This window comes from Equus quagga, chromosome 3 (genome assembly GCF_021613505.1).
Source record: "Equus quagga isolate Etosha38 chromosome 3, UCLA_HA_Equagga_1.0, whole genome shotgun sequence".
NCBI lineage: Eukaryota > Metazoa > Chordata > Mammalia > Perissodactyla > Equidae > Equus > Equus quagga.
This window is the reverse complement of record NC_060269.1, coordinates 153,916,260-153,943,480: the sequence shown is the minus strand read 5'-3', so window position 1 is coordinate 153,943,480 and position 27,221 is coordinate 153,916,260. Positions and strand designations below refer to the sequence as shown.

The following is a 27,221-nucleotide window of genomic DNA, read 5'->3' as shown; positions in this document are numbered from 1 at the left end:
ACACGGCCCCTTTAATGCAACGTGGTTGCCACCATATGCAGTCCTACAATGTATTTTTGGTTGTTTTCAACTCTATAAAAAGGACGGCGTGCGTATGTGATATTTTGAGACCAGCGTGTGATTTGCCACATCCTGCACGCTCTGCCCTTCGCCCATGATTATTCTACAACTGCCCCGTGTGGAGCCCCACAGAGCGTGCAGCCACGCCCCCGTAGAAGGCACCCACATCCTTCCAGGTTTTTGCTGTGTAGGCAGAGCTTCATGAATGTTCTCTCATGTTCCATGGCTGTGTATGTGCATGTCCCCAGGAGGCAGGTGTCAGTTTCCTATGGCTCCTGTAACAAATTGCCACAAACTTAGTGGCTTGAAACAACAAAACGTATTATTTAAAAGTTCTGGAGGACAGAATTCCAGCATGGGTCTCACTGGGCTAAACCCAAGGGCTCAGCAGGCCTGTTTCTTCTGGAGGTTCTGGGGAGAATGTGTTTCTTTGCCTTTGCCAGCTTTAGAGGCTGCCTGCCTGCCTTGATCCGTGGTCCCTCTCTCCATCTTTGAAGGCGGCAATGGTGCATCTCTTGAACCTTCTTCCACAGTCACAGGCTCCCTCGGACTGTCTTCGGCCCCCTCTTCCACTATTAAGGACCCTGTGGGTACACTGGGCCCACCGGATAATCCAGGATCATCCCACTATTTTAATATCTGCAGATTAGCAACCTTGGCCCCATCTGCAACCGTCATTCCACTTCACCAAGTTACCTAAGAGAGTTATGGGCTCCAGGCATCAGGATGTGACCATCTTTGGGGCCATTACTCTGCCTGGTGCCATTCCTGGGTCGTACCAGCTCATGCCCCAGCAGCCATGTCTCGGATCCCAGGACCCATATTCTCCAACACCTGGACCCAGAGGACGTCTTCATGTTGCCAGCTGAAGGGATAAGGTGGTATCTTGTTGTGGACTTGAGTTACAGCTCCCAGACCCCCAGGATTGCTGAGTTTCTCTTCACAAGGTGGTTGACTGCATGAGCAGTCATGACCGGCGTGGGGTGTGATGGTCCTAAACGCATCAACGCTATCTTTCTAACAAAGGGAAATGTTTCAAGCTCACAGTCCCAAGACAGAGGGGCCCAGGTGTCTGGGGGTGGCCACACGGGGTCAACAGAAACAGCCACACGTTGGGTGCACTTGACTGCAGGTGTGGCATACTTGGATTACAGTATTTTAAGTCAGAGGTGTCCTCACTCTGACATCAACCATCGTGCCAGCAGGTAGGCACTGTCCTCTGTTCTCCAGCGGACCCAGCACCCAGCACCGTGGGTGGCACAGGGTAGGTGCCCTGCAGATAACTGGCCAATGGAAGATCAGGAAATCTCTTCCACACTAAGGGTAAGGCCAGCATTTGTGACCTCTCTGGCCTTCCCATTAAAAATCCTACCTCATTCAGCTGGAGAAGTTTCTGTCTTCTTTCTAAGAAATGGAATGAAATGACGTGAGATGCTGTGGAGACTCCTAGTGTGAAGCCCCTTTTGTTCAAGGACTGAAAAGAATTGCATCCAATAGAGTAATTCACCATTCTTTAATCCACCTGAAATTTCCAAGTTCATGGGGATCCAATCCTGGTAAAGTCACGCCAGCACCCCGCCTGCAGCTACAAGTCACTGTTACTTTCCTGGTGAATAACGAGTGCACTTAGCAGAGTCAGGAAAGAGCTGCAGCTCAAGCTCAATATTTCTTTGGTCAAGATTGAAAAGACCAATAAGAGAAGGACTCAGAGATAATACCTAACATTTCACAAAAACTACTTAACCATATTGCTTATTTTCCAAGAGCAGGTGACAACGAAAAAATCGCAAACGGAAGCTTTCCTTTAAGTCTTGATTCACAGCTCTCATCCTCCGTCCCAGGTTAGCACACTCAAGCACTGCTCAATCTAAGTAGGCCCTCCCCTCCTAGGCCTCCTGGGGATCTGAACCGCTCTCCCAGACACATTCAGCCCTTTAACCAGAAGGGGAATGGTGTGAGGGGCGCGCAGCTTGGGCCTCTGCTGAATGTGGCCTTCACTCAGGCCCAGTTGCACATTGACTGACGTCCCCAAAGCTTCCATCGATGGCCACCCGTTGCCCTGGGCTGGAATTGAGAACGCCTCATCGTCGACGTGGGGACAGGAAACAGAGGGGCTTCTCGAGATTCATTCTCCACCCTAGCTCTTCTGCAGCCAAAGTCACCAAGAACACCAGGCCAGAAGAGATGGCCCGACCCAGCACCATAGGGATGGCCTCCAACCACAGTGCTGCCCAGCTGGTGAGCAGACACATCAGATGACGGTCAGTAATGTGGGAACAGATGGCAAGATATGGGGCAGGCGGCGGGCAGGAGCCCTTCAGATCAGAGCAGGGCTTCCCAGCCTCGCCACTGCTGACCTTTGGGCCCCATAATTCCTTGTTGTGGGGGTGGTCCTGTGCACTGTGGGACAGTGAGTGGCATCCCTCGGTGCTACCCACTAAATGCCAGTAGAACGTCCTCCCTCCAAGTGTGACAACCAAAAAGGTCTCCAGATGTTACCAAATGTGTCCCCAGGGTCAAAATCGCCCCTAGTTGAGAACCACTGCATTAAATGGAAAACAGGTGTTTCCAGTAAGGTGGGATTTGAAGGGAGACCGATAAGTGAAGAGCCATCTTGGCAGAGGGGACCCAGAGGCAGAAGCATGTTTGAGAAGCAGCAAGGAGCCCAGAGGGGCGGGAGCAGGAGGGGCAGGGGGAGGGAAGGAGGTCAGAGGGGGTACCTAACCCTGGAGGACCTCGGGGCTTTACTCTGACTGAAATGGGGGTCACGGGGCTTCTGGGCAAAGAGACAAGACCAGAGTTGTGTGCTTAAAAGATGGTCCCAGCTGCAGTGTTGCAGACAGCCGGGGTGGGGTGGAGGTCAAGGGCAGGAGGAGTGAGGCCAGTTAGGGGGTTACTGCAACAGCCCAGGGAGATGACGGTGGCTGGGAATGGGGAGCCGTCAGAAGGGGTCATCTCTCAGAAAGATTTTTTATTACTTATTATTTTAAATTGCAGTAAGATACACACAACATAAAATCGACCATTTCAACCATTTTTAACTGTACAGTTTAGTAGCACTAAGTACATCCACCTTGTTGTGCAACCATCACCATCATCCATCTCCAGAACTCTTTTCATCTTGCAAAACTGAAACTCTGTCCCCATTAAACAACAACTCCCCATTCCGCCCTCCACCCTACCCCGGGCAACCACCATTCTGTCCATCCGGAGGAATGTGACTACTCTAGGTACCTCCTATAAGTGGAGTCATGCAGTATCTGTCCTTTTGTGACTGACCTATTTCACTGAGCATTAATGTCCTCAAGCTTCATCCATGTTGTAGCATACTGCAGAATTTCCTTCCTATTTAAGGCTGAATGACATTCCGTTGTATGGACAGACCACATTTTGCCTATCTGTCCATCCATCAATGGACACTTGAGCTGCTTCCACCTTTGGCTGTGGGGAATGATGTTGCTGTGAATGTGGTACGCTCCGCAAACGTGTTGGAGGACGTGCCTGCAGGGTTTGCTGACGGTGGGGACGTATGGTGAGAAACCTCAAGGAGACTCAGTTGACTTCCAGGTGTGGCCTGAGCACTCGTGTGAACAGAGACAGGAAGGACGGGGAGAGCAGGGGAACAACCCCATTTCCAGGTGGTGAGATGGAGATGCCTGTCAGCCATCCCCACGGCCGTGCCAGGGAGTCCAGCACCCTGGGCAGAGGTCAGGGCTGCAGATACATGCATGAGCGACATCAGGGCATGGAGGACTTAGAGCTGGGTGACTGACGGATGGCCTACCATGTGAGGGAGGGACGTCGATGGAGAAGGGGCCAGAGTGGCACGCACCAGCACGTGGAGGCTGGGAGAGGAGACAGGGAAGGAGCAGCCAGTGAGATAGGACAGAAACCAGGAGTGTGGTATCCTGGACAGCCAGGGAAAGTAGTAGTCAAAGAGATGATGACAACCGGCTTCAGGACGTGACCAACAGAGTGGTCTGAATGGGCTATTGGGGAAAGGGGCTTAAAGAAGGAGTGGTGTGGGGGCACGAGAGAGGGCGCAGATTCAACTCTTTTCAGGACTTCTGCCGAAGGGGGAGCCAGGAGTTACAGAGTCGGAGCTCCAATGAGACCTCAAGTCAAAGAGGAGTGGTGACCTGGCTGCGGTTTTAGAGACAGGAGAGGTTACAGCAGGTTTCACCTTGAGGGGAATGATTTAGAAGACTGGGAGAGACCAGTACAGGACACAGGGGACAACACTGAACAGGCAAAGGGGGTCTAGTGCACAAGGAAGAGGTGAGATCCAGTGCACAAGGGTTGGGGGGGTGGTGAGATCCAGTGCACAAGGAGGGTGAGCTCCAGTGCACAAGGGGGGTGAGATCCAGTGCACAAGGGAGCAGTGAGATCCAGTGGATGGGGAGAGATAGACTGCCTGCAAAGATACACCTACAACCCCCCAACCCTGTGCCTCATGCTCTCCTCCCCTCTGGAGGTGGAGTCTCTTTCCCATCTTCTTGGATCCGGGCTGGCTGGTGACTTGCTGAGACCGAGAGGATGTAGTCAACATTCCTGTGTGACTTCTGGCTGGGGCTTGGAACTCTCTCAGACCACGTCCCTCTCCTGGGCCACTGTCCCCCTCTCAGACCACTCGCACCACCAAAGAAAGAAGCCCAGTGCAGACTGCTGAAAGGTGAGGGGCCCAGTGGGACAGAGGCCTGGCCATCCCAGTGCAGGGCACTCAGGCAACCTGGCCAAGGCCAGGACTTGGAGAATCTCCCCCAAGTGAGCCTGCACTCCTTAAAGGTGGGAGTGAATTCACTCACAACTGTAATGTCACCACCACCCTCTCTGTCTTGGCCAGGTCAGGCTGCTATAACATACACCACAGACTGGGAGGGGCGGGGGGAGCATCAACAACAGACGTTTATTCTCTCACAGTTCTGGAGGCTGGAAGTCCAAGATGAAGGTGCCAGCATGGTGGGTTCCTGGTGAGGGCCCACTTCCTGGCCTGCAGACGGCCACCTCTCACTCTATGCTCACATGGCAGAAAGAGAGTGAGCTCTCTGGGGTCTCTTCTCAAAGGGTGCCAGTCCTACAGGATCAGGGCCCTACCCTATGACCTCATTTAGCCTTAATTACCTCCTCAAGGCCCTATCTCCAAATATAGTCACACTGGGGGTTAGGGCTTCAAGTGTGCATTTGGGGGAAACAATTCAGTCCACAGCACCCTCCTTAACCATCGTCCCACTGCTGACAGGACCTTCTAGAAGCTCCTTTGGTTGCACTTTGCAAGTCTCAGCAAATCCAGGCATTTGGCCTTGCCCGTGGCCGGATTAGGGGTCCTCATAGTTGTCCTTAGTTATACGCCCTTCCTTTTTTTATAGAAAGTTTAAACTGATCTATAATGACAGCCGACCAGCATTAGTCTGGGGATGGGGACAGGGGAGAGGCGGGGAGGGAAAGAGGGAGAAATACAGAGGGGTGGAGAAACATCTAGGGTGATAATTATGTTCACTCTCTTGATCGTGGTGACCATTTCACGGGTGTAGACTAATGTCAACACTTATCAAACTGTCCACTTTAAATACGTGCAATTTACTGTACATCAATTATGCCTCAATGAAGCTGTCCAAAGGCTTTTTTTTAATTAAATTTTTTACTTTTAGGAAATTGGAGATTCACATGTAGTCGTAAGAAATAGCACAGAGGGATCCTTGCATCCTTCACCCCATTTCCCTCAATGGTAACATCTTGGAAAACCACAGAACAATATTGGAACTGAGACGCTAACGTGGATACAGCCCGCCCACCCCACCCTGGTCTCCATGGTCTGCTTTACTCGTGTGTGTGAGGAGTGCCCGGCCACCTCATCGCACATGTGGGTTCACGACCCGCCACCACAGTCAGGACGCGGGGCTGCTCCATCACCCAAGGATCCCTTCTGCTGCCCTTTAAAAAAAATTGTTTCAATTTTGGTAAAATACACAAAACAGAAAGTTTATCATCCTAACCATTTTTAAGTGTACCATTTGGTTGTATCAAGTACATTATGCCTCAATAAAGGTGTTTAAAAAAAAAAAGGACGTTTTCAAAAACCTGGAGCTCTGTGAGCAGGCAGCTGGCTCTGCTTGGCAGGGTCCTCAGTCATTGCCCCACTTCTGTCCCTGCAGGACCCAGGAGACCACTGCTGGCTCGTGTCTGCTGTTCCCAGCCCTTGGTCCCTCCCTCATCAACCTCAGCCCCAAGGACCCCCTGTTGGTTGGCATCTGGTCCAGAGAGGTGGCTTCCCAGGGTCAGTGTTCCCTGAAGAATGACCCTGGAAAATCGCACCTGCAGAGCATCTGCACAGGGTCACAGTGTCTCGGACACGCTGAGTTCCACATGTTGACCTGTTTTCTTGCACGCAGGCCCTCAGCCCTGTGCCTCTAAGAGGCAGCTTCAGGGAGCTGGATCTCCCAGTCCGGCCGCCTTGTTCTGCACGTCCTATAGGCCTGGGGAGGCAGAGAACATGCCTGGGGAGGCTATCAGTATTTCTGACCTCTTGGGAGCTGAAGACACAGGGAGGGCAATCCAGGATCCTACAGGCTCACAGGGAGGAGGCTGTGCAACTTTCAGGTCCCTCCACCTCTCCCACCATGGCCCTGACCATGCTGCCCTCTGAAACTGCTATGGTGGCCACTCGTGCCCCACACCCTGCTTTATCCCCGAGAAAATCCCTCATGAGGCCAGAGCCTCTGCTGTCCTGTTCTCTCCAAGTCCTGAGCCCAAGGCCTGGCACACGGTATGTGCCCAATTAATGTTTGTTGAACAAATAAACTATTACCTTAACTCTGTGCTCATTTTCAATGGTCAGGAGGGGATTACTGCTTTTTCCATCACACCGGATGGCTTATTGGGAACACCATCAAGGAAATCGCCTCCCTCTCTCCCTCCATCTGTCTCCAAGGTGAGACTCGGATCCCAAGCGCACATCTGCATAGGGAAACTGACATGTAGGGTCCTGACACCAGGCGTCCTACTGCCTCTTTTCCCTGGGTACCCACACTGGGGAAGAAACAGCTGAGGCATGTTACCCAGAACAGAGCTCGGAACAGGGACTGGCTGTTGTCTAGACCCAAACCCAGCTGGACATGGGCCACACCAGCTGGCGGACTACAGTCACCGGGCCACATGGAGCTGGGCTCTCTGTCACTCACATCAAAGCTTCCTCAGTACAGGGAATGAAGCAGGCCGGGTCATGCCACACCAAGATGCACCATCATCTGTGTCCTGCCAAAAAACAGCCCAAGCAAAACGCTGAAAAGTGCACAGGTCAGGGCCTCCCACCGCGGCACACAGGGCAGGTGTCTGCCACTTTCCACTTCAGCGCCACTCGTCCAGACGCAGGTCCTTCCTGGGGAGGTCACCGCAGCCCTCGGAGGACTTTTGGACACTCCATGCAAGGCACATGGGGCTTGTTGGCTCCTCCAGGTGGCTGTGTGACCCTCTATAGTTCCAGAGTTTTGGTGACGTCGAGAACCTTCAAAAGGCCTCGGAGAACCACAGGTTGGGGTGAAGACACCTTTTTTTTTTTTTTTTTAACTTGATTGGACTTAATTCATCTACATGAAAGGCCTTGTGGTTAAGTACTTGTATATGTTATTGGTCCAGGGTGGAAAGTTTGGAAACATCAAACAACACCATACGACTTCCTTGAAGTTAACTATGTGGTGCACACACACACACACACAGAGCTAATCTCTTTGCACGTTATCAGTTTGGCTGCTAAAATACAGACACTTGAGCAGCAGCGACTCTATAGCAACGTGGTCCCAGACCACCTCGGGAGTGAGCATCCCCAAGGTCACCGCCACCCCAGGCTCTGCTGGAGTGAGCGAGTCCAGACGACACAGCAAAGCTGTTTACTGTGATTGGTGGATGCCCTGCTTGTCCACCAAGGACTGAAGGTGGCTGCCGTCCCACGTGCCCTGAGAACCTGGCCAATAGCAGCACAGCTGAGCACAGACAGAAACGGAAATGTCACCTGGGGAAGTAGACCAGGCATGGCTCCGTCACTTGGTCATAGCGGTCACATGACTAGGGCACCCATCAGGGTTCCCTGCCACCTGCTCGGGCTGTGCCCACAGACACCGATTCTCCCACAGTTCAGGGCTCTGAGGAGAATCTGCTCCAGGCCTGTCTCCTGGTTGCTGGCATCTTTGGCGCCCCTTGGTTTGTAGATGCATCACCCTACCTCTGCCTTCATCTTCACGTGGCGTTCCCCCTCTGCGCGTGTCTGTGCCCAAATTTCCCCTTTCCACGAGGACACAGTTGTACTGGATCAGGGCCCACCCCAATGACTACATTTTTACTAGATTATCTGTAAAGACCCTCTCTCCAAATAAGGTCATATTCATAGGTGCGGGAGTTAGGACTTGAACTATCTTTTGTGGGGACACAATCTAACCTATAACACTGGTTATGCAGACCCTAAAACATCAGGGTGGCACTCATGTCCCCAAGCTTGGGGGAATGGAATCTTACTTTAAGGACCACTGAAAGCCTGAGCTTCGAGCCTGGTCCCTCTAAACCACAGGGGTAGTCTTCACTAAACTCCACTGGTGATGACTCGGCCTCACCCTGTGTTCCTCCCAAGCGGCTCTGTGATTCAGGGCCAAGGAAGAGAGGTCCCACAGCAGGGACTGTCAAAGGATAACACTGCCTGTCCTCCGGGCTGCCTTCTGTCCAAAGTGGCCAGAAAGTGAGTGCCCCCTTGCGATCCTCAGCTGACGTCCTGCCTTCTGCCCCTCCCACCCCTCACGGCCCCTGCCCACCAGGGTCTATCCTGCAAACCTCTAAGGTTGGATCTGAGTCCCAGGTTCCGCCAGGATCTCTTCATAAACCGGCTCCAAAGCCCACATGAGTCTAAAGGTGGGTCCTGGCCCAAGACCCGGGCTGCATAGTCCCCTCACCCCGCCTGATAAGAAAGACCCTTCAGACAAAGCCTCCTGAAGACAGATCCGTGCAAGTGACAGCCAGCCCACTGTGGCCTCCCGATGCTGTCTTCTCAAGAGACATACATGAACACAGCAAGATGGTGTAGGCCACTGGGGGGAAACGGTACCAGGCAGAGGGACTTGCTCAGCTCGTACATGTGACCAGTGACACTAGAGCCCCCAGTGCCTGTGACAGTGAGGGGTCAGCGGGTGTCAGTTCCCCTCCACGCGGACAACAAGCCTCCTCAGCAGAGGACAGTGAGTCTCCCATCCACGGGGCACTGGGCAGAGTGCTGCCTCCACCTATGAGTTCGCTTCACCCTGGGACAGCCCCACAGGGTGGGTGGGGTCCCCCTACCTCGCCCCTGCTCCCCGTCCCCTCCCCATCTTCAGCGAGGCCCCAGGGTCACCAGCTGCTTTGGGGCTTGGACTTGGAACGTAAGCCTGGTGCCTGCAGTGCCAGGGCCTTTCCTCTGCGGGCCCTGCCCCCCACATCGGGCATCCCTCACAGCTGGGCCTGCCCCACTCCTGCCCCCATTTTCCAGGATCAGGGAGAGGAGGGGCTGCTTCCAGGGGTCTCTTCTGCACCCTCTGCTCAGCTACAACCCCCAAAACCCCGGATGGGTCAACAGGCCTTAATGCAACAGATCAAGCAACAATGGCAAAAACTAGCAGGTGAAATTCTCAGGCCAGGACTGTTGACAAGGAAAACACAGCTCTGGCGACGCTTTTTTATCATCGGAATTATACAAAGCCTGTTTAAAAGGGTCCCTCGGGAAGACAGCTAGGAAGCAACACAAGAAAGAGGAGAAAGCAGGTGGAAATGTGTTAAATAGTTGTGAAACAATACTATTTAAAACAAGTGTCAATGAAAAGGATTAGAAGGGAATATTAAAAATGGTAGTGGTGTACAGACTAATAAGTTTATGGTTAATTTCCAACTCTATTTACCAATATCTAATGATATAACATTTCCATAATTTAATCTCACTTTACTTTCAATCAGCCTCTTATATTAAAAATCGGGACAGCTGCTCAGGTTGCTGAGCCCGTGGCCAGGCCCGTGCCCACCAAGGCCACTCCTCCTGGCTCAGACCCCAATGCCACCGTCAGCTGGGGTCTTCACGTGCCCTCAGAAACGAGATCCCCAGGGGGAGTCTCCCACGAGGCTAGCGTGTTGCAGCTTCCACACCACCAGCCATGTTGGAGGAAAGTCAAAACATATCTTGTTCCTCTCTGACTCCTCACAGACACTGGACAAAGCATGTCCTCTCTGGATGGCCACTCAACAGCCCCACTGCCCTGTGGCCCAGGCCTGTGCGGCCACCTCGGCTGCCCTAAGCTCCACTCTAACAGGGGCTCAGGAGGGATCTGAGACAGGCATAGGATGTCACCACTCCCATTCAGGGGACCTTGCCACTGCCCCACGAGTGGGGTATGAGAAAGATACAATCAAGCAGAGGGATACCAGCACACCCTATACTTACTGGTCCATGAAGGATTCACAGAGCACAGCTCCGGATGAGACCAGGGGATGGGGGGTTGGGAGGGCACAGCCCATCTTGGAAGACCTCTCCAGGCCTGTGTTCTCAAGGAGTTTGTCTTGGTTTACGAGCATAGAGAAGTGGGGGTCCCATCAGGACACCCTGTTCACCTGGGCTGGGGTGGCCCAAAGGCCAGGGCACACAGGCCAAACATAGGCCCTCCATCTGGTTGCCTGACGGTTCGTGTAGGCCCCACCCACCCTCCTCCAAGACCCATTTGTCAAGAACCACAACAGGGAAAACAGCCTAGTGGCTCCTCAAACAGTGAGACACAGAGTTGCCATGTGATCCAGCAACTCTGCTCTGGGTATCTACCCCGAGAATGAAAACGTGTCCACACACAAACGTGCACACGCGTGTTCACAGCAGCCTTATTCACAACAGCCAAAGGCAGAAACAGCCCACATGTCCATTGATGGATGAAGGACAAACAAAAGGCAGCCTATTCATACAATGAAATATTCTTCATCTTTAAAAAGGAAATTGTGACACATGCTACAACATGGAGGAAACCCAAGAGTGAAAGAAGCCAGACACAAAAAGCCCCACGTTGCATGGTTCCTTCTATATGAAATATCCAGAACAGGCAATGCATAGGGACAGAAGGCAGATGAGGCGTTACCAGGGGCTGGGACAGGGGACGGGGACTCATTACATAGTGGACACAGGTGGTGGAAAGTTGTGTAACTAGGGAAAGCTGGTGGCTGCACGACACTGTGAATACACTAATGCCACTGAACTGGTCACTTTAAAATGGCTAACTGTAGGGGCTGGCCCCGTGGCCGAGTGGTTAAGTTCGCGCGCTCCGCTGCAGGCGGCCCAGTGTTTCGTTGGTTCGAATCCTGGGCACGGACATGGCAGTGCTCATCAAACCACGCTGAGGCAGCGTCCCACATGCCACAGCTAGAAGGACCCACAACGAAGAATATACAACTGTGTACTGGGGGGCTTTGGGGAGAAAAAGGAAAAAATAAAATCTTTAAAAAAAATTTAAAAAATAAATAAAATGGCTAACTGTATGTTAGGTGAATGTCATCTAATCTCTAAAAAAACGAAAAACATATATAACAACTACGACAACCACAAAAACCACTACAACAGGCCTCATCAACAAGCCAGTTTTGTGCCCAAAAGCACATCCTTGGGAAAGCTCCAGGGTGAGCCCCAGACAGTAGGGGCTAGGCCACAGGCACAGGTCCAGCTGCTCTGGGTCTGGGTCCTGGGGGGGGAAGCCACGTGTCCTCCCGCCCTCTAACACTATGTGCTGTGCAGGGAAGACAAGTGACGTCTCATGTGACCCTGCCACTTGCCTTTTTGGTTTTGTCCCCATGGTGAGGCAGGGCTTCCAACCCAATCCTTGACTATTTTAGAATGATCTGGAGCACAACTGGACCAAGTTTGAGTAGACCAAGGAGACATCCCCCGAGTTCAAACACCTGTCAGAGGTTGCACATCGATCACGTCGACTGGTCCCCCTCTGGTGCACCGAGGGGCCGCAGGGCACAGGCTGCATCGGCCTCTGCAAGGACTGGACTGTAACCTTGGGCGGGTGGGTCAGGCCCTGACTCCGTGGTCTTGGTCAGAAGGAAGAGGCCAGCAGGCAGGAGGCGTGCCCCAGTGCCCATTGTCTCTGGGACCTGCTGGCACTTGGAGTGGTAAGAAGGGGCAACCAGATGGTGCCCAAGGTGTGACATCTGGGGCCAGAACAGCATCTCTCGGTCATGTCATTTTCCCTTGACCTGGCCCTCTTGGCTCTCTCACAGCAGTTTCAAAATGCCCCCTAGACAGGGCGGCCGCAGATCTCGGGTGCAGCTGTGCCGCAGGGCTCTCGGGGTGTGCCAGGGGAGCAGCTGGCACCAGGGAAGCACTGCCGCAGAGGCCTCGGCCCTTTCGCTGCCTTTCCACTTCTGCACCCACCTCCCTGCCAGGTGCTCCCCTGTCTGTGAAGATCAGGCCGTGAGTCAGGCGTTCTCAGAGACCGTTCTCAGCCTGACCAAGGCCTCTCTGGGGGCCCACATGTCTTCTTACCGGCCCTCACTGGGGCAGCTCCCTGGACCCTGGGCAGGTCTGCCCAGCAGGCTGCGGACTCCCTGCAGCTACGCGGATAGCCGGGGCCCTCCCAGGCACCGTGGCTGGGCCTGCAGTCACAGTGCTGGGAGAGGCTCCCCAGACACTGCCGGAGCCTCAGCCTGGCCTGGCCCCAGGGCCAAATGGTGAAGGTTTGGACACAGGCTCTCTGTGTGGCACTTGGGGCCAGGGATTCCTGGGGGCACTGGTTCCTAGTCTGGGAGGGTTCATTGCTGGGAAAACAACCCACAGCGAGTGCACCATCTGGTGTCCGCAAGTGTGCCTGGCCAGCGATGCAACGGAGTGTGTGAGGCCAGCGGTCACAGCATTGGAGTAGGGTCCCTGCACCCCTCGCTGCCAGCCTCTCTAGGGCTTGGTCCCAGACAGAACTGCCCCACACGGCCAGATCCAACGGTTCCCAGCTCATTGGAGCCGTGGCGGGCTCGACTAGGAGGACAGCTGTGGAGCGAGGCCACCCACTGCTGGGGGCTGGTGCCCAGCCGCAGGGGCAGGAAGGCAGCCCGCAGGTCTTCTGAAGAGCTCTGCGTTCAGCTAAAACTTGGAGTCTGGTCAACAATGACCCCACAGAGAGCATGTCTGTCACCACCTGACAGGTGGGGGAGACTGAGGCCTGGAGAGGAGAGCTGGAGCTCAGACCCGGGTCCCTGAGCCTGAGTCCTGGGCTTGTTTCCACCCACGGCCACACAATCCCGAGGCAAAGCTGGGCCCTGGGCAGGCAGACTTCTCCTAACAGTATGGCAGGCTTCTCAGGGCTCATGTGCAGGGTGAGGAGGCGGTCCCACAAGGACGAGGCCACCAGAAAGCCATGCATCCCAGGATGTGTGGCTGCTCACCACACCCTCATCTCCAAGCTGAGACAAAAGCCTAAAATTTTCAAGACCACAAAAGAATGTAACAGACACTGAGTGGGCTGCAATGTCCTAGGTCTAAGACATCCGCCACATTCAAGGGTCCCGTCCTGAGACCACGTGAGACCACCTTTTCCTCTACCACACGGAGGCTTCCTGTGCATGACCTCAGGGGGAAGAAAACAACCCCCAAATTCACCCCCGATTACACAATGCTGCAGTCAGTCCGACAGACACTTACTAAGCATTGCCAGATGTCAGACCAGCATAGCCCTTCAAGAAGCCCTGGGTCTTGGGGCTGGCCCCGTGGCCGAGTGGTTAAGTTCGCGGGCTCCACTGCAGGCGGCCCAGTGTTTCATTGGTTTGAATCCTGGGCGCAGACATGGCACTGCTCATCAAACCACGCTGAGGCAGCATCCCACATGCCACAACCAGAAGGACCCACAACGAAGAATATACAACTATGTACCGGGGGGCTTTGGGGAGAAAAAGGAAAAAATAAAATCTTTAAAAAAAAAAAAAAAAGAAGCAGCCCTGGGTCTGACAGGGAGGCGGAGGGGTCAGCACCAGTAAGAGGTAATCGAGGGAGCTGAGAGGGGACGCCACGACACTTGCCCAGATGCACCTCCAGAATTGAAGGGCCATCCCTGCTCCGGAGGCCTCGGGTCGGCTGAGACCTCTGTTGACACTGTATCATGACCCAGCCTCTCCCTTTGCCCAATTTCCCTCTCACCTCCTCTTCTCCCAAAAGGCCTCCCCAACAAACCAGCAGGCAAACCCTCCCTCGGGGAGCCTGCCTCTGGCTTCCTCCAACAGGCCTCTCTGCTGAGGGAGAACCAGGTGCAGCCTGGCCTCAGAGCCCCTCAGCGGCAGCCTACCCACTCACGCTGAGAGCTCCCCTCCCGGTGTTTGCCTAGACATTGTTTTCTGTGCCTTTCCTTCCAACCACTCCACAAAGCTGTTTAACGGGCGTCCCCAGTGCATCTGTTGTGACTTTGAAATTCAATCCAAGTGGCTCTGCCTTTGAGCAGGTGGGCTTGCTCACTTTGTGTTTCCTGAGACTGCCCAGATACTTGTGTTGTTTCTACAGCTTTATTTTTTGCTTTTCATTTACTGCGCCTTTGCTCTGCTGCCTCTCCTTTGCTCCTTCAATTGGCTTCGCTTCCTCGTCTTTATTCTCCTTTTCCCTCTCCTGATCTGGAAGGTGTTCCCCCTGGGCGGACTCACATACTTAACTGGTGGTCTGAAGTCAGCAAACACCTCAAGCCTCATCCTGAACCACCAGAGACCTCAGAGCCACCTTGCTTCCAGGGGTCACTGTCCAGGATTTCTAGGCACCTTGTTTTGGAGGCTCCTCTTGCCAAAGTCACTTCTTCTCCTTATGTCATGCAGTCGCTGCTACCTGGATTTGGCCACAGGCTCAGCGATATCTTCCCACCTGCTTCCTGCCTCCCACTCCTTCCTCCTGACTTTGATTTTGCTTTTGGAGCACATCTTCCAGGACTTCTTCAGCAAGGGCTGGGAGCGGTTACTTTTCTGTCTTCGTTAAAACCGTCTTTCATTCCACTCGCCTCTGGGGCAGTAGCCTGGCTAAGTCCCACGCTCCACTGGGAGTCAGCTCCCTCTGGTCGTGAAGGATCTCCCTCCACGGTCCTCCAGGCCTCAAGTCTGCAGCCCATCCACTGAGGTCCCTGCTGGGCCCCTGAGATGCCGGTGTTCTGCAGTCCACCCTGATGTGTCCGGCTGTATTCACCACCATTGATCCCACTGGGGCCTGGGGCTTCCTGAACCTGAACACGCATCAACTCAGGAAACTTCTCAGCCCTGAGCTGAAAATGGCCTCCCCCTTCCCCAGCCTCTCTCCTGGAAGTCCCATCAGAAGCACCTGAACCCCCTCATCCCATCCTCCGTGTCTCCGAGTCTCTCAGAGACATTCCTGGGGGCGGGTTTTAGTTTCTAGTCTTTAAATTCAATTACTATCTTTTTCATTTCTGGGAGTCCCATTGGCTTTTGTTTAAAAGGGGTTTGGCATTGCTGTGTGAGTGACATTCCCCACCTCTTGGACTGTTCCAAACCCACCCGTCAGTCTCCCCGTCATCACTTCCATTAGCCCCTGTTGTTTGCTGCTTCCTGCTCAGGGGAAACCACTTTCTCATGAGTTTTGCACCTTTTCACCAGGAACTCCACCTCACAGGTGCAGCAGGAGGGCCCCTCTGGGACAGCTTAGTTTTATTCTGCCAGGCACCCAGGTGACTCAGCACCAACGGGGCGAAGCAGGGCGTAGCATTTTCCTAGCCCTGCCACCAAGGGCACAGCTTTATGTGGGGGTCCCTCTAAGCTGCTCTGGCTGGAGCTCAAAGCCTGACCCAGCCCTGGCCCCACCATCCCCACCATCCCTTCCCCCATCCTCCCCACGCCTCATGCCCTGGCCACCTTGAGGAGCGCTCCCAGGAGCAGCATTTCCCCCGTCCCCGTATACCACCGAAAAGTGGAGTTGACAGCCCTTCTCCGTGATCAGGGGCTGGTTCTGTGGGTACCGTGGAGGAGATGCTGTGGGGCTTCTGAGCTGGGCCTCAGAACACCAAGCCCCTCAAGAAATGTGGTCCTGAGCGTCTTTTTACTCCGCTGCAAAACATCTTTTCTCTTGATTATCTCAAAAAATACTAAAATTCTTTTTTTATTGAGGTGAAATTCACACAATATACAATTGACCATTTTAAAATGTGCAATTCAGTGGCATTTAGTGAATTCACAATGTTGTCCAATCATCTTCTCTCTCTAGTTTTAAAACTTTTTCATTGCCCCTATAGGAAATTCCATTCCTTTTAGCACTCACTTCCCATTCTCTGCCCCTAGCCCCTGGCAACCACTAATCTACTTTCTTTCTCTCTGGATTTGCCTATTCTGGACATTTCGTATAAATGGAATCATACAGCTTTTGTCCTTTTGTATCTGGCTTCTTTATACTTAGCATAATGTTTTCAAGGCTCATCCATGTTGTAGCATGTATCATTCCTTTTCATGGCTGAGTAATATTCCATCGTGTGGATCTATCACATTTTATTTATTCATTCACTGTTGATGGACATTTGGGCTGTTTCCACCTTCTGGCTATTATAAATAATGTTGCTATGAACATGTGTGTACAATTCTTAAATGTATCTGACATTTAAGTAGTTGATTCTGCTTCTAGACTTTTTTATAATTACAATGTCCCTAAAAACAATTGGAAACATTCCCAAAAACTGAAAATCCAAAGAAAAAATTACTGCTCTAATGACACATCCCCACAGTAGGTGTCCTAACCCATTTTCCCCAAGAACTCAGTGTACAATGGTTGATGGGGAGTGGGGGAGGTCAGGGGAAAAGTGTCAGTTGGGACAAACCCTGCCTTGGCAGAGACTTACAGAGCCCCCCATGCAGAGCTCGAAAGACTCCCTCAGCCATGAAAGGACCCCCACTTGAAGTGCTCCCAACATCCCCCTGCCTCCACCCAGCATGAAAACAATGAGAAATGGAAGAGTTTCAAAATACTTACTGTAAGAAGGCAAAGACCATTCCATTCATCTTAACCAACAACTCTACATAAATTACCATAATATGAAATGTTCTATTTTACTTGTGCTTAATCTATTCAGATCAGTAAAAAAAAAAAAAAAAAAAAAAAAACCACCCATTCACTTTTGTCTTCCTCCTTCAAACACTTGAATTGTCCATCAATATCTCAGTTTCTTTGCAATCCGAATGAAAAGTACAAAAGGAATTGTTTCACCAAATGGGACTTATGTAAAAACTGATGACAGCTACAGTTCCTTCCTGCAGGAAATGCACAGCTCAGGATGGTGGTGCTCACGGGTTCCAGCTCTGGGGTGGAACAAGCATGAGTTCAAATCCCAGCTCTGCCTCTTCTTGGCTGTGAAGGCTCCAGTAGTTAAGATGCTATCTCTGAGACCTCATTTGTCAAATGGGGCACATTAGGATAGTCTAAACTTTAACAAATATCCCCAAAACCTCAGCGCCTTAACCCATAGAGGTCTATCCCCCCAAGCTGTCCTTTACGCCTAGTTCCCTCCCCTTGAGCCTTCACCTCCCCATGGCCCTCAAGTCCTCTACTGGATCCTGAGCCTCCAGCCAAGGAACAAGGGACCAGGCCACAGGCTGGAGGAGGATGGCTCAAGAGGTTTGGGGGCTGGGCTGGACATGATAGACCCCACCGCTGCCCACACTGGCTGAAATTGAGCCCCAGGACTCTCACTCGGGAGGCAGGTACTCAAGCAATGAACAAGCACATAGCAGCATCTCTGCCCTGGGGGAGGGCGCAGGGGCAGCGTCATCATTATTCATCATCGTCATGATTTGTAACCAGGCCCAACAGCATACCAAGGGTGCCCTGAGTCAGGGTCTGTTCTCAGCACGCCATCAAAAAGAATGCGGGGGCAGGATGTACCTGTTGAGACACTTTCACTCTCAAAATGACCTGGTAGAAGTAACCGGAAGCCGCCATGGCCCCTGGGACTCCACAGAATGTGCCGAGTATGGGTCTGTGTTAAGTCCACACACTCTTACCCGACCTGCGAGTTCCACTGATATTGACAGTGGTCATCTGTTGAAGCATTACTATGAGCCTTTGTCAGAGATGGTCTCCTCAAATTCCACACAGCAGGTCCCATCACCCCCACCTGACACATAGGGAAACTGAGGCATAGGGCTGGGCGGGGTGTGACAGTCCCCACCCAGGCTCCATGGCGAGAGTCCCTGCTGCCCTGTCTGCACCTTCAATGCTGTTTAGACACATAAGCCGTGGCAGGCAGCACAGACTTAGGAGAATAGAACATGGGAGAAATACTTGAAATCCACAACATTCCAGGTATTTATTTTTCTTTGAACTGGAATCAGCTCACCATTATTCATCTTTGCATGGGCACACAGCGCACCACTTAAGAACTGTGGCTACACGATGCTGTCAACTCAAACAAGACAAAACCACAACGACATCGAAAATTAACTCATTTATGAGCTCTTAGATGTGCATTTTCACACAGTTAAAACGAGCATATCTGGTGTTCTGGGAATTCCTGGAAGCTCTAGGAGAGGCACAAAAGCATCCTGAAATTACCCGTCTCTTTTTAAGGTCGAATGAAATTATCCAATGGGCTTCCCGTTCAGAGTCAGGGGCAGCACGACTGGGCCCTGGCTCCCTCCCCCCAACGCCACCACCTGCTGGACGCCTGTACCAGATATCAATTAGGCGAAGCTTTAGACTCTCTGCCCACGTCTCGCCCATTTAACAGAAAACACAGCACACACTTCCCGCAAACACACTGCTCTGACTGTAAAGCGCATACCCCTAAGCGATGACATCAGAGTTGGCACAGAGATTGATGCTCACCGTCTGTTTGCAGCTCAGCCTCTCCCTTGCCTTGCAAATGCCGGTGGCACAGGGTTAGGCTGTGAGGCCCCACACTCTCCCTCAGCCACAAACAGAAATACAGGAAAGCCTAGGAAATGAGATGTGAGCCACCCGCTGAGTCACTCCCTACCACACTGGGGCTAGCTTCTGCAAGCCATCTTCAGGGACACCCCCCTTCTCGGGCCTCCCCTTTGCCCACAGCCTGACAATGCTGATACATCTGAAGGAAGGCTCTCTGGGAGGGGCGGCCAGATCTGGCAGCACAGAGGGAGGAGCCCAGTGCTTCTGAATTCAGGGACGACAGGGACGGGTGCGCTGGGCCAGCCAAGCCTGCTCTGACTCAGCACTGCCGAGCATCCTTCCCAGGACTTCCCGGGTCCCCCTCCATGCCAGGCACCCACTAGGAGAGGGAGCTCAGCCCTGGCACAGCCTGTGCGGCCAGGCTTTCCGGAACACTGGCTTTCCAGTAGTTCACCTCAGAGAGAAATGTGCTGCTCCAAGGACGGCCTCAGCTGCAGCTGGGCACTCAGTTTATTTGCTGAAAACAAATCACTGAGCAGCCTGGCAAGAAGTTAACACTAAAATCTCAATCCCCTAGAACAGCGTCCATGCCCGGCACAGGGCTCTGGCAAAGTACTATGAGGACAGCAGCTTATTTGCCAGGCGAGCAGAGAGGGGAAATCGAGGCACATGCTGGCGCTGCCCTCCCACAGGTCATGCTTCATGCAGACCCCGGGGCAGCAGGACCCAGGTTTTGGAAAGACCACCTGTCTCATTCATCTCACTCACCTCACTGCGACGCCCCCTCCCCGCCATGGCAAAGCCTCGCGGTTTGCTGACACCCTGGTTGCATTTCTCCAGGTCTCTGTCATCTGTCTGTGTTATTACCCCTCACCCGTGGCCACCGTCAGGAGCCCTGAGGGGACAATTGGGCTGCACATTGTCTATGCACATTGGGGGACCTGCAGACGCAAACCCAGGCCTTTCCCCCAGCCCTGGGGCCTGGTTTAAGTCCTGAAGGGCTCCCATCTGCCACTGCCCTTCTAGGTAACCCCCCTCCACCAGGTGGCCCAGCTACAGAGGGCAGGCCACCGACAGACAACTCCACACCCATTGCCAGGTGTCGGGACCCTGGAAACCGGGAGGGACCCTAGGCGGGGCTCTAGACCCCCAGCCAACTGAGACTGAGTTAACTGAACAGCCATGGCAGGAAGTCCTGTATGTAGCACTGCCAGGGTTCCACAAAACACCCCAGGGTGGGGGGTGCACCCCAGCACCCACAAAGCTCGAAGGGTTCCTCTTCCAAGAAGCATTTTACCCTGCAAGTTCCTCAGGCTTCTCTTTGAGAAGGCCATTCACCTCTGATCTGAGCCCAGAATACTGACAGAAAGCTTCCAGATACATATCACTCAGTAAAGCACTGTATTTACAAGGAATGTTCCCCCACCAAGAGGGGGGAGAAAGAAAGTCAATGACCCACACCCCAAAAGTGGTTTGGGGGTGCAGACGAGAGAGCTCTTCACAGGGTGCAGGGCTGAGTGTGGTAATCACCCACCACATGGTAATCCCCATCCATCTGGACAGCATCACCCACCTCAAAGATGGAAAACACAAATTCATCCTGTACCATCATTATATGCTCTTTGATGATGCCAAGAAATCCTGGCCTAGTCCCATTCAGAGTCCCCCTCCCCCATGACAGGATTTTAGCCCTTAGCGCAGTCACCAGGGATCAACGAGAGAGTTACAATCTAGCAAGGAACACAAATATTAATATTTTTTGTTTCAAATGAAGACACAAACTATTCCAGAATGTTTCACCTTTCTAAAGTTAACTCTTGGAAAAAGCCTTCCCTAAACAAAAGCAAAAAAAATTATCTCACCCACACCACAGAGAAGGACAGGCTGATAAGCTGTTCTGCACACTGTCTTTTCCCTGCAGCGTCACAGTCCAGATAATACCTACAAATCCTGAACACTTTACACGAAGAAAAATCACAGTGGTGTTTAAAAGATCACCCTAAAGAAAATACATGGAAATTTGAGCAGATGCATATGTCATTTTAATGTTAAGCTACTGTATTATACATCAGGTTTTTTTTTTTTTTTTTACTCAATTTAGGTAGTTACTAATGATTCAGATATCAAAATTTTTAACTGTCATATAAGAATATTTTAAAGCATTTCCAAATGCTTTTTAGAACTGCAAGAACAATGAGTATTTTTGGCTTCAGAATATTTTCCACTGCATTGTAATGAACAACAAGCTCAGTGTTCAGTTTTAAACCAAAGCCGGGATTAAATCAAGAATGCAGTTTGAATTGTATATCTATCTAAATACAAAAGTGAAAAGAAGTCCCCATGGCAGGCAACCATCTCCAGAGACACATCCTCCCACAGCTAACACTTAACACTGCAATTCTTCCAAGCCCAGAATCTTCCCGGGACTGACTGTTTGCTCACTTGAGCCAAAATGTGTTAAGTTAGATAGGAAGGGGAAGCATAAAATTCAATTCCTAATTTGAGGCAAAGATCTAAGCTTTGGTTTGAAAAATGAAAAGCTCTTGGGGTAACCTAACATACTCCAACCCTTCAAGCAATCAAGATATTTAACTCCAAAGACAGATCTCAAACAAGGGACTGCCCAAGCTCAGACCACAGGGCACTGCTCCAAGCGAACACCACAGCCGGACACAAAGATCTCAGATGCAGAAGTGTCTCGTGTCCAGGGGTCAGGGACAAATATCAGACAACATGATGTGAGATGACAGTGGAGAAAAGGCGAGGACCAGACGAAACATTATTCCCTCCCTGCTCCTAATGCACACAGCTTTGTGCTGGGTCCCTTGGATTAGCTCATTCACCAGCTCCCACCTTGCCCTGGTTAGCCCCTGGAGTTTGCCTCGGAGGGGTGGCTGCCTGCTGAAGAAGGAAGACTAGGGACATGGTTCTCAATGGCTGGGCACAACCTCAAGAGCAGTATCACTGTCCACTTTTAAAGACTCTTCCCTAAGAAAGTCAAATATGGTATGAACTCATTCATAAACAGAAGAGAAAAACAACAACAAACACATTGAGACAGAGATTGAATTGGTGGTTACCAGAGGGGAAGAGGGGAGGGAGGTTACCAGAGGGGAAAGGGGTGACAGGGCACATGTGGGTGGTGATGGATGGTAGTCTTTGCGTGGTGAACGTGATGTAGTCTACACAGAAATTGAAATGTAATAACGTACACCCAAAATTTATATAATATTATAAACCAATGTTACCGCGATAAAAAAAGGCTCTTCCCCATACTGAAACAGGCAGGGCCGCTGAAATTACTCAGCTATTGATAAAACAGAGAGTCCACAATTACTTTTCCTTCCCTTCTGCAATATGATACAGGAAGGTGATCCTGAAAGGATGCCTCTTTCACAGCCACACCTGGACAGAGGCGTCCCAGAGCCCCAGGACCCCTGACAAAAGTGTGTTTGGAGACAACAGAATGTTACTCGACCTGGGATATACTTCCTGCCTGCCCTTACCATTTGTCATTGAAAAAGTAACGCTGCTGCCCACCCCCAAAATGACCTTTTCACAAGTGGATTTGGTTTTTCCCTAACTGGTGACACAAGTCACACAAACAAAAAGCCACTCCTTGTACAGATATCCCATGCAGACTGCCACCTTCCCTGGCAACCTACACAGAGAGGCAGGCAGGACTGAGAGTGGCCTTGCGGGGGGCCACAGCCAGCAGAGGGCCAGGCAGAAGGTGGCCAAGGGCAGGGGGGCCCCAAACCACACGCAGCACCCGACTGAGCCACCACCAGCAATAAGTAGCTGCTACACCACAGCGAGGTGGGGAGCGCCAAGAGCCGCTGCACCAGGCAGAAAGAACCCAAGTCCCCTCTGGGGGAGGCCAAGGCCGAGCAAGGGGCGGCCCCAGGCATCCTAAGGCCCCAACCAACGCTCGGAGAACTCTCCGATCAAAAGGCCACGAAGCACGAGCCCTTCGGGTCCCCAAGCTTTTCCCTGGACCTCGAGTGCCCATCTTCCAAACGGACCTGCTGCCTCTCCGAGTGGGCACCCCAGGAGGGCACGGATTTATGGAACCCCCTACCTGAGAGACCACCCACGGTGGGGGAGGGCAGCTGGAAAGCTGGATCCAGAAAAGCAACCTCGAAGGAGAGGCGGATTCCTTGGGTTGGTCAGCGACACTGCGGCCTTGGGTGTCCGAGGCGCCCAGACGCCTCGGCCGGCCCCGCTCGCGCTCTTGGTCGCCTCGGTGATCCCACCTGAGCCACAAGCCCTCACCCAAGATCCCAGCGCGTGGGCCCTCCCCCTGCGCGGGCCCCCAGGGTTAGGCCCCGGACGCCGCGGGTGCGCCCAGGACACTGCGCCCGGCTCCGGACACCGCGGCACCCCGACCCGCGCCGGGCGCGCCTGACCCCACTCCGGCCGCAGCGGACACGAGCCCTGGGCGGGCGACGGGGACGCAGCGCCCGCAGTGCGACTGGCGCAGCCGCCGAGGCGCGGGGCGCGCCGCCCGGACCCCGACCCCGCGGCCGAGGAGGGGCGCCACGCGGGGGTCCGCACCTCCGGCCCGCTGAGGCTACGGGACCCGGGCGCGCTCCGCCCGCCGGCCGGGCTGGGTCCCTGTCCGGGATTCGAGAGCACGCGGATGGGCACGGGACAAGGATGGGGACGCGCACTGCGCCGAGGTGCAGATCCGTCCTGGTTCGGGAAGGCAGGCCCGGGACGGTGGGATGGGGACTCGCTCTGGACACAGGGGAGGAGGGGTCGGTCCGCGCGACCCGGGAGAGGGAAATGCGGGTCCCCTCCAGCATCTGGCGAAGTGGGGAAAGTCTGCTCGGGAGTGCAGAGGGAGGATGGGAGGCACATTCCGGGCCCACGATAATGGAGGGGGGGGCAGGGGGGGAGGAGGGGAATGAGGGAGTCACCCCCGGTGTAGGCAGGGGGGATGGAAAGGTCCTTCCTGGACCCGGGAGAAATGGTAGGGGGTCTGTTTGGGGCTGCGGGTCAGGGACTACAGGTGCGAGCAGGGCGCCACGCAGGACCGGGATGAGGAGGGAGAGGGGCCCGTTCTGGCCGCGGGCAGGGGGAAGTGCACGGGGCCCTAGGGTAAGAGCGGGAGGGTCGGTCCTGGAGCGGGCTTCGGAACCGGAGGTCTGCGCGAGCCGCGCGGAGCGAGGGGTGTCGGCGGCACGAGAGAGAGGGTCACGGCAGGGAAAGGGGTCCGCCCCGGCAGGGCGGGACGAGCCGCTCACCTTGGGTTTGTACAGCCACTTTCGGAACCTGTTCATCATCGCCGCCCGCCCGGCCCCCGCGGCCCTCGCCTCCGCAGCGCTGCGCCCGGGCCCGGCTGCGGCGCGGGGCGGACGCGGGGGCAGGGCGGCCGGGGCCCCGAGAGGTCCGGGGCGGCTGGCGCGAGCGGAGCCGGGGCGCCGGGCGGACGGCAGGCAGGTGCGCGGGCAGGTGCGCGGCCCGGAGAGACTCTGCGGGCGGCGCGCCGGACGGACCCGCAGACCGCGGCAGACGGACAGACGGATGGACAGACGGATGGACACGGGCACCAGGGCACCGGCTCGTCGCTGCTCACTGACAGCCAGCGCCTCCGCGGCCACCTCCGCCACTGCCGCCCGCGCCGCACATGCGCCGAGGCGCCGCGAGTCCCCTGCCCCCCGCGGGCGGCGGAGGCTGCCCAATCCCGGCTCCCCGTCGCGCCCCGCCCGAGGCGCGCTCCCCGCCCGAGGGCAACCAGGCGCGCCTGGCGAGGCCGAGGAACTTCAAGTCCCGGCGGGCATGGCGGGGAGGCGGGGCCCTGAGCACGGCGTCCTTTGCCTGGCGGCGGGCGCTGTGCATTCTGGGGGTTGTCGTCTTCCCGCCGACAGCGCCGGAGCGTGCAGCCGGTTGCTAGGTGACGACGCCCAAACGGCACCCCTGCGCGCCCCCTGTGTGCGTGGTTGCTCAGGTCCTCGCGAGCCGGAGGGCAGCCGGGGACCCTCTGCAATTCCCGAGACCCCCTGGCCGCTGGCCCTGGCAGCCTCTGTGGGGCCGGCGGAGGCGAGAAGGCGGTTCGGGAGCGCCCGCGGAGCCCGCCGACAGGTACGGGGAAGGGAAGCAGGTGGGGCCGGACAGACAGGAGGGCGAGGCGCGTCCCCTCGGCCCCGGCACCTCCCGCGATCTGCGGGCCAGCTCTCATCTTCCTTGCTTCCCATCTTCTTGCTTTCACTAACCACCTTTTTGGTCTTCTTCCCAGCTCGTTGATTAAAGTTAAAGGTGATTTTTTTTTTAATCGCCACAATAAACTGTACTTTTTAAAAAGATATTCTCCCATAGTTACTATTTCCACCCCCCCCCCCCCCACGGTACCTTAATTTGGATCCATAAAAACAATCACCAAAATCGGAGAGCCTATTATGTGCCAAGCAGAGAGCTGAAAACAAATATGTGGTCTCACTTTAAATTCCCTTTGACAGCTGAAGAAACTGAGGGACGAAGAGGCTGCCGGTGCTCTGGCTTTAGGAGGAGGATCCCTAACAAGGGCGAGTGGGCGCTTGCCCCTGTCCCCACCCAGCACCACTGCTCCAGGTGTTCTGAAATGTGCAGGGTGTTCTGAAATGTGCAGATTTAGGACGCAGGCAAGGGAAGCCACTCTTCCCTTGATGGAGAATTTATTCTCTGCAGCTCCTGTTATCACTGACCCAAAGTCCAGGTGCTCAGATAGTCTTGGACTCCAAGACCCCTCTATTCCGTTAAAGTCAATGTGAGTCTGGGCCCAGCTGGCGTTTGAGATTTCCGTGTGTGCTGGTAGTCATCCATGTTCATTTCTGAGTGCCTGAGTGGTCTTCCCGGCTCCCCTCTAGCTACCACCCAGTCACTGCTCTCCTGAACAGCAAAACCCCTCCAGAGTTCCCTCTCATCTCCAATTCCTTTCCACCTCTTCTCTCTTGAGCCCACTGGAATCAGATTTTCACCCAATTGCTCCTCCAAGGTTCTTTATCAAAGTCATCCTTGACCCTGATGTTGCTAAATCCAGTGATCGGAGCTCAGCTCCATCTCTTCCTTGAATTGTCAGCAGCAAGGGACCCAGCTGAGTGCTCCCCTCCTGGACACATCGTCACTTGGCTGGAATGGATCGCACTCTCCGCCTCTCCTCCCATGGCTGCTCCTTCTCAGTCTCCTTGGCTGGTGCCTCCTCTGCTCCTCAACCTTCTAACACTTGAGCCCCAGAAGTCCTGAAAAGTCCCAACATCATAGTGGCCCAAACAGGATTATCCATGTTTCCATAAAGGAGGTCCATGGGGAGGCAATGCTGAGTTGGGGTGGTATGGCAGCCCCAAAAAGTCATCAGAAACCTGGGCTCTTCTAGCTTGCCCACCTGCTATCTTTAACATGTTTCCTCACAGTCCAGGATGGCTGTTTAGGTTCCTGCCATCACCTCCTAAGTCTAGGCAGCAGGATGGAAAAGAGAAGAAGGGCACGCCCGTCCCTTTCAGAGGGAGACTTTCCAGAAGTCTCACCCTTTTCACTTCTTGGCATACTCACCTGCCAGGGAGACTAGGAAGTGTCATCTTTCAGTTGGACAGCAGTAGGCCCAACTGAAAACAAGAGTTCTGTTAGTCAAGAGCAAAGGGAGAATGGAGATTGAAGAGCAACCAGCGAACCTGCCACATGGGTGTGTACTTTAAGCACAAGCCATCAGAGTGTGACTTTGCAGGAATCCTTAGGAAACTGGCTTTAATCAGGATTAAAAGCCAGGAAAAGAATTTATTTCAATTAACACATATTTCAGATCTATGTAAGTGAAGCCTCTCTAGTGGTTGAGGGTGCTGGACTGGTCTGTGCCTGATGGAATTTAAATCTCCTCCTGTAGTCCCATTTCTGTCTCTAAAGGGTTTGCTGAGAAAAGAGAAGCCTTGGTCCAGCCTGCTTTCAAGTTATCCTTAAATATGAGAGAGTCAAGTCCTGATTAGTGGAGTTAAAATCAATAAGCTTGGAAATTAAATCCCACTTCCCACATATATGCTTTTACACCATTAAAATAAAGCTGAGGTATTAAAAGCATGAGTCAGAATTAGATGAACTTAATAACTCTTTCCCACCCAAAGATGTGCTTGTTTTCATGAAGTTCATAGCTAATTTCAAGGGGAATGCAGAATGCAAGTGTGTCTCCTGATGTCCACCCTCACAGGGCACTGCTCTGTGCCAGGTGTGGGGGTGCAGAACCCACGCCCCGAGGAGCACTCAGGCCCAACACTGAACCTGAGTTACAGGGAGGGGTGGTTCTAGCCCAGCTGGGCTCTTCGGG

General features: G+C 53.7%; 2 protein-coding genes across 8 annotated transcripts in view; one reads left to right on the top strand and one right to left on the bottom strand.

Annotated features, from left to right (window-relative positions):
• The window catches only part of ZFYVE28 (zinc finger FYVE-type containing 28), a 113,576-nt gene extending 89,012 nt beyond the window's left edge, over window positions 1-24,564 (bottom strand). For all 4 annotated transcript variants that reach the window (XM_046656191.1, XM_046656193.1, XM_046656192.1 and 1 more), the window contains exon 1: window positions 24,178-24,564. In XM_046656191.1, the coding sequence (XP_046512147.1) occupies window positions 24,178-24,216 (39 nt within the window). In that variant the 5' untranslated portion in view covers window positions 24,217-24,564. The remainder of the gene's footprint in view (window positions 1-24,177) is intronic.
• A 255-nt stretch (window positions 24,565-24,819) lies between these two features.
• The window catches only part of CFAP99 (cilia and flagella associated protein 99), a 46,774-nt gene continuing 44,372 nt past the window's right edge, over window positions 24,820-27,221 (top strand). For 2 of the 4 annotated variants that reach the window (XM_046657245.1, XM_046657246.1), the window contains exon 1: window positions 24,822-25,015. The gene's annotated coding sequence lies outside the window, so the exon portion shown is untranslated. Of the gene's footprint in view, window positions 25,016-27,221 lie in introns of all 4 variants that reach the window. The other 2 variants (XM_046657242.1, XM_046657243.1) reach the window with 2 other exon arrangements.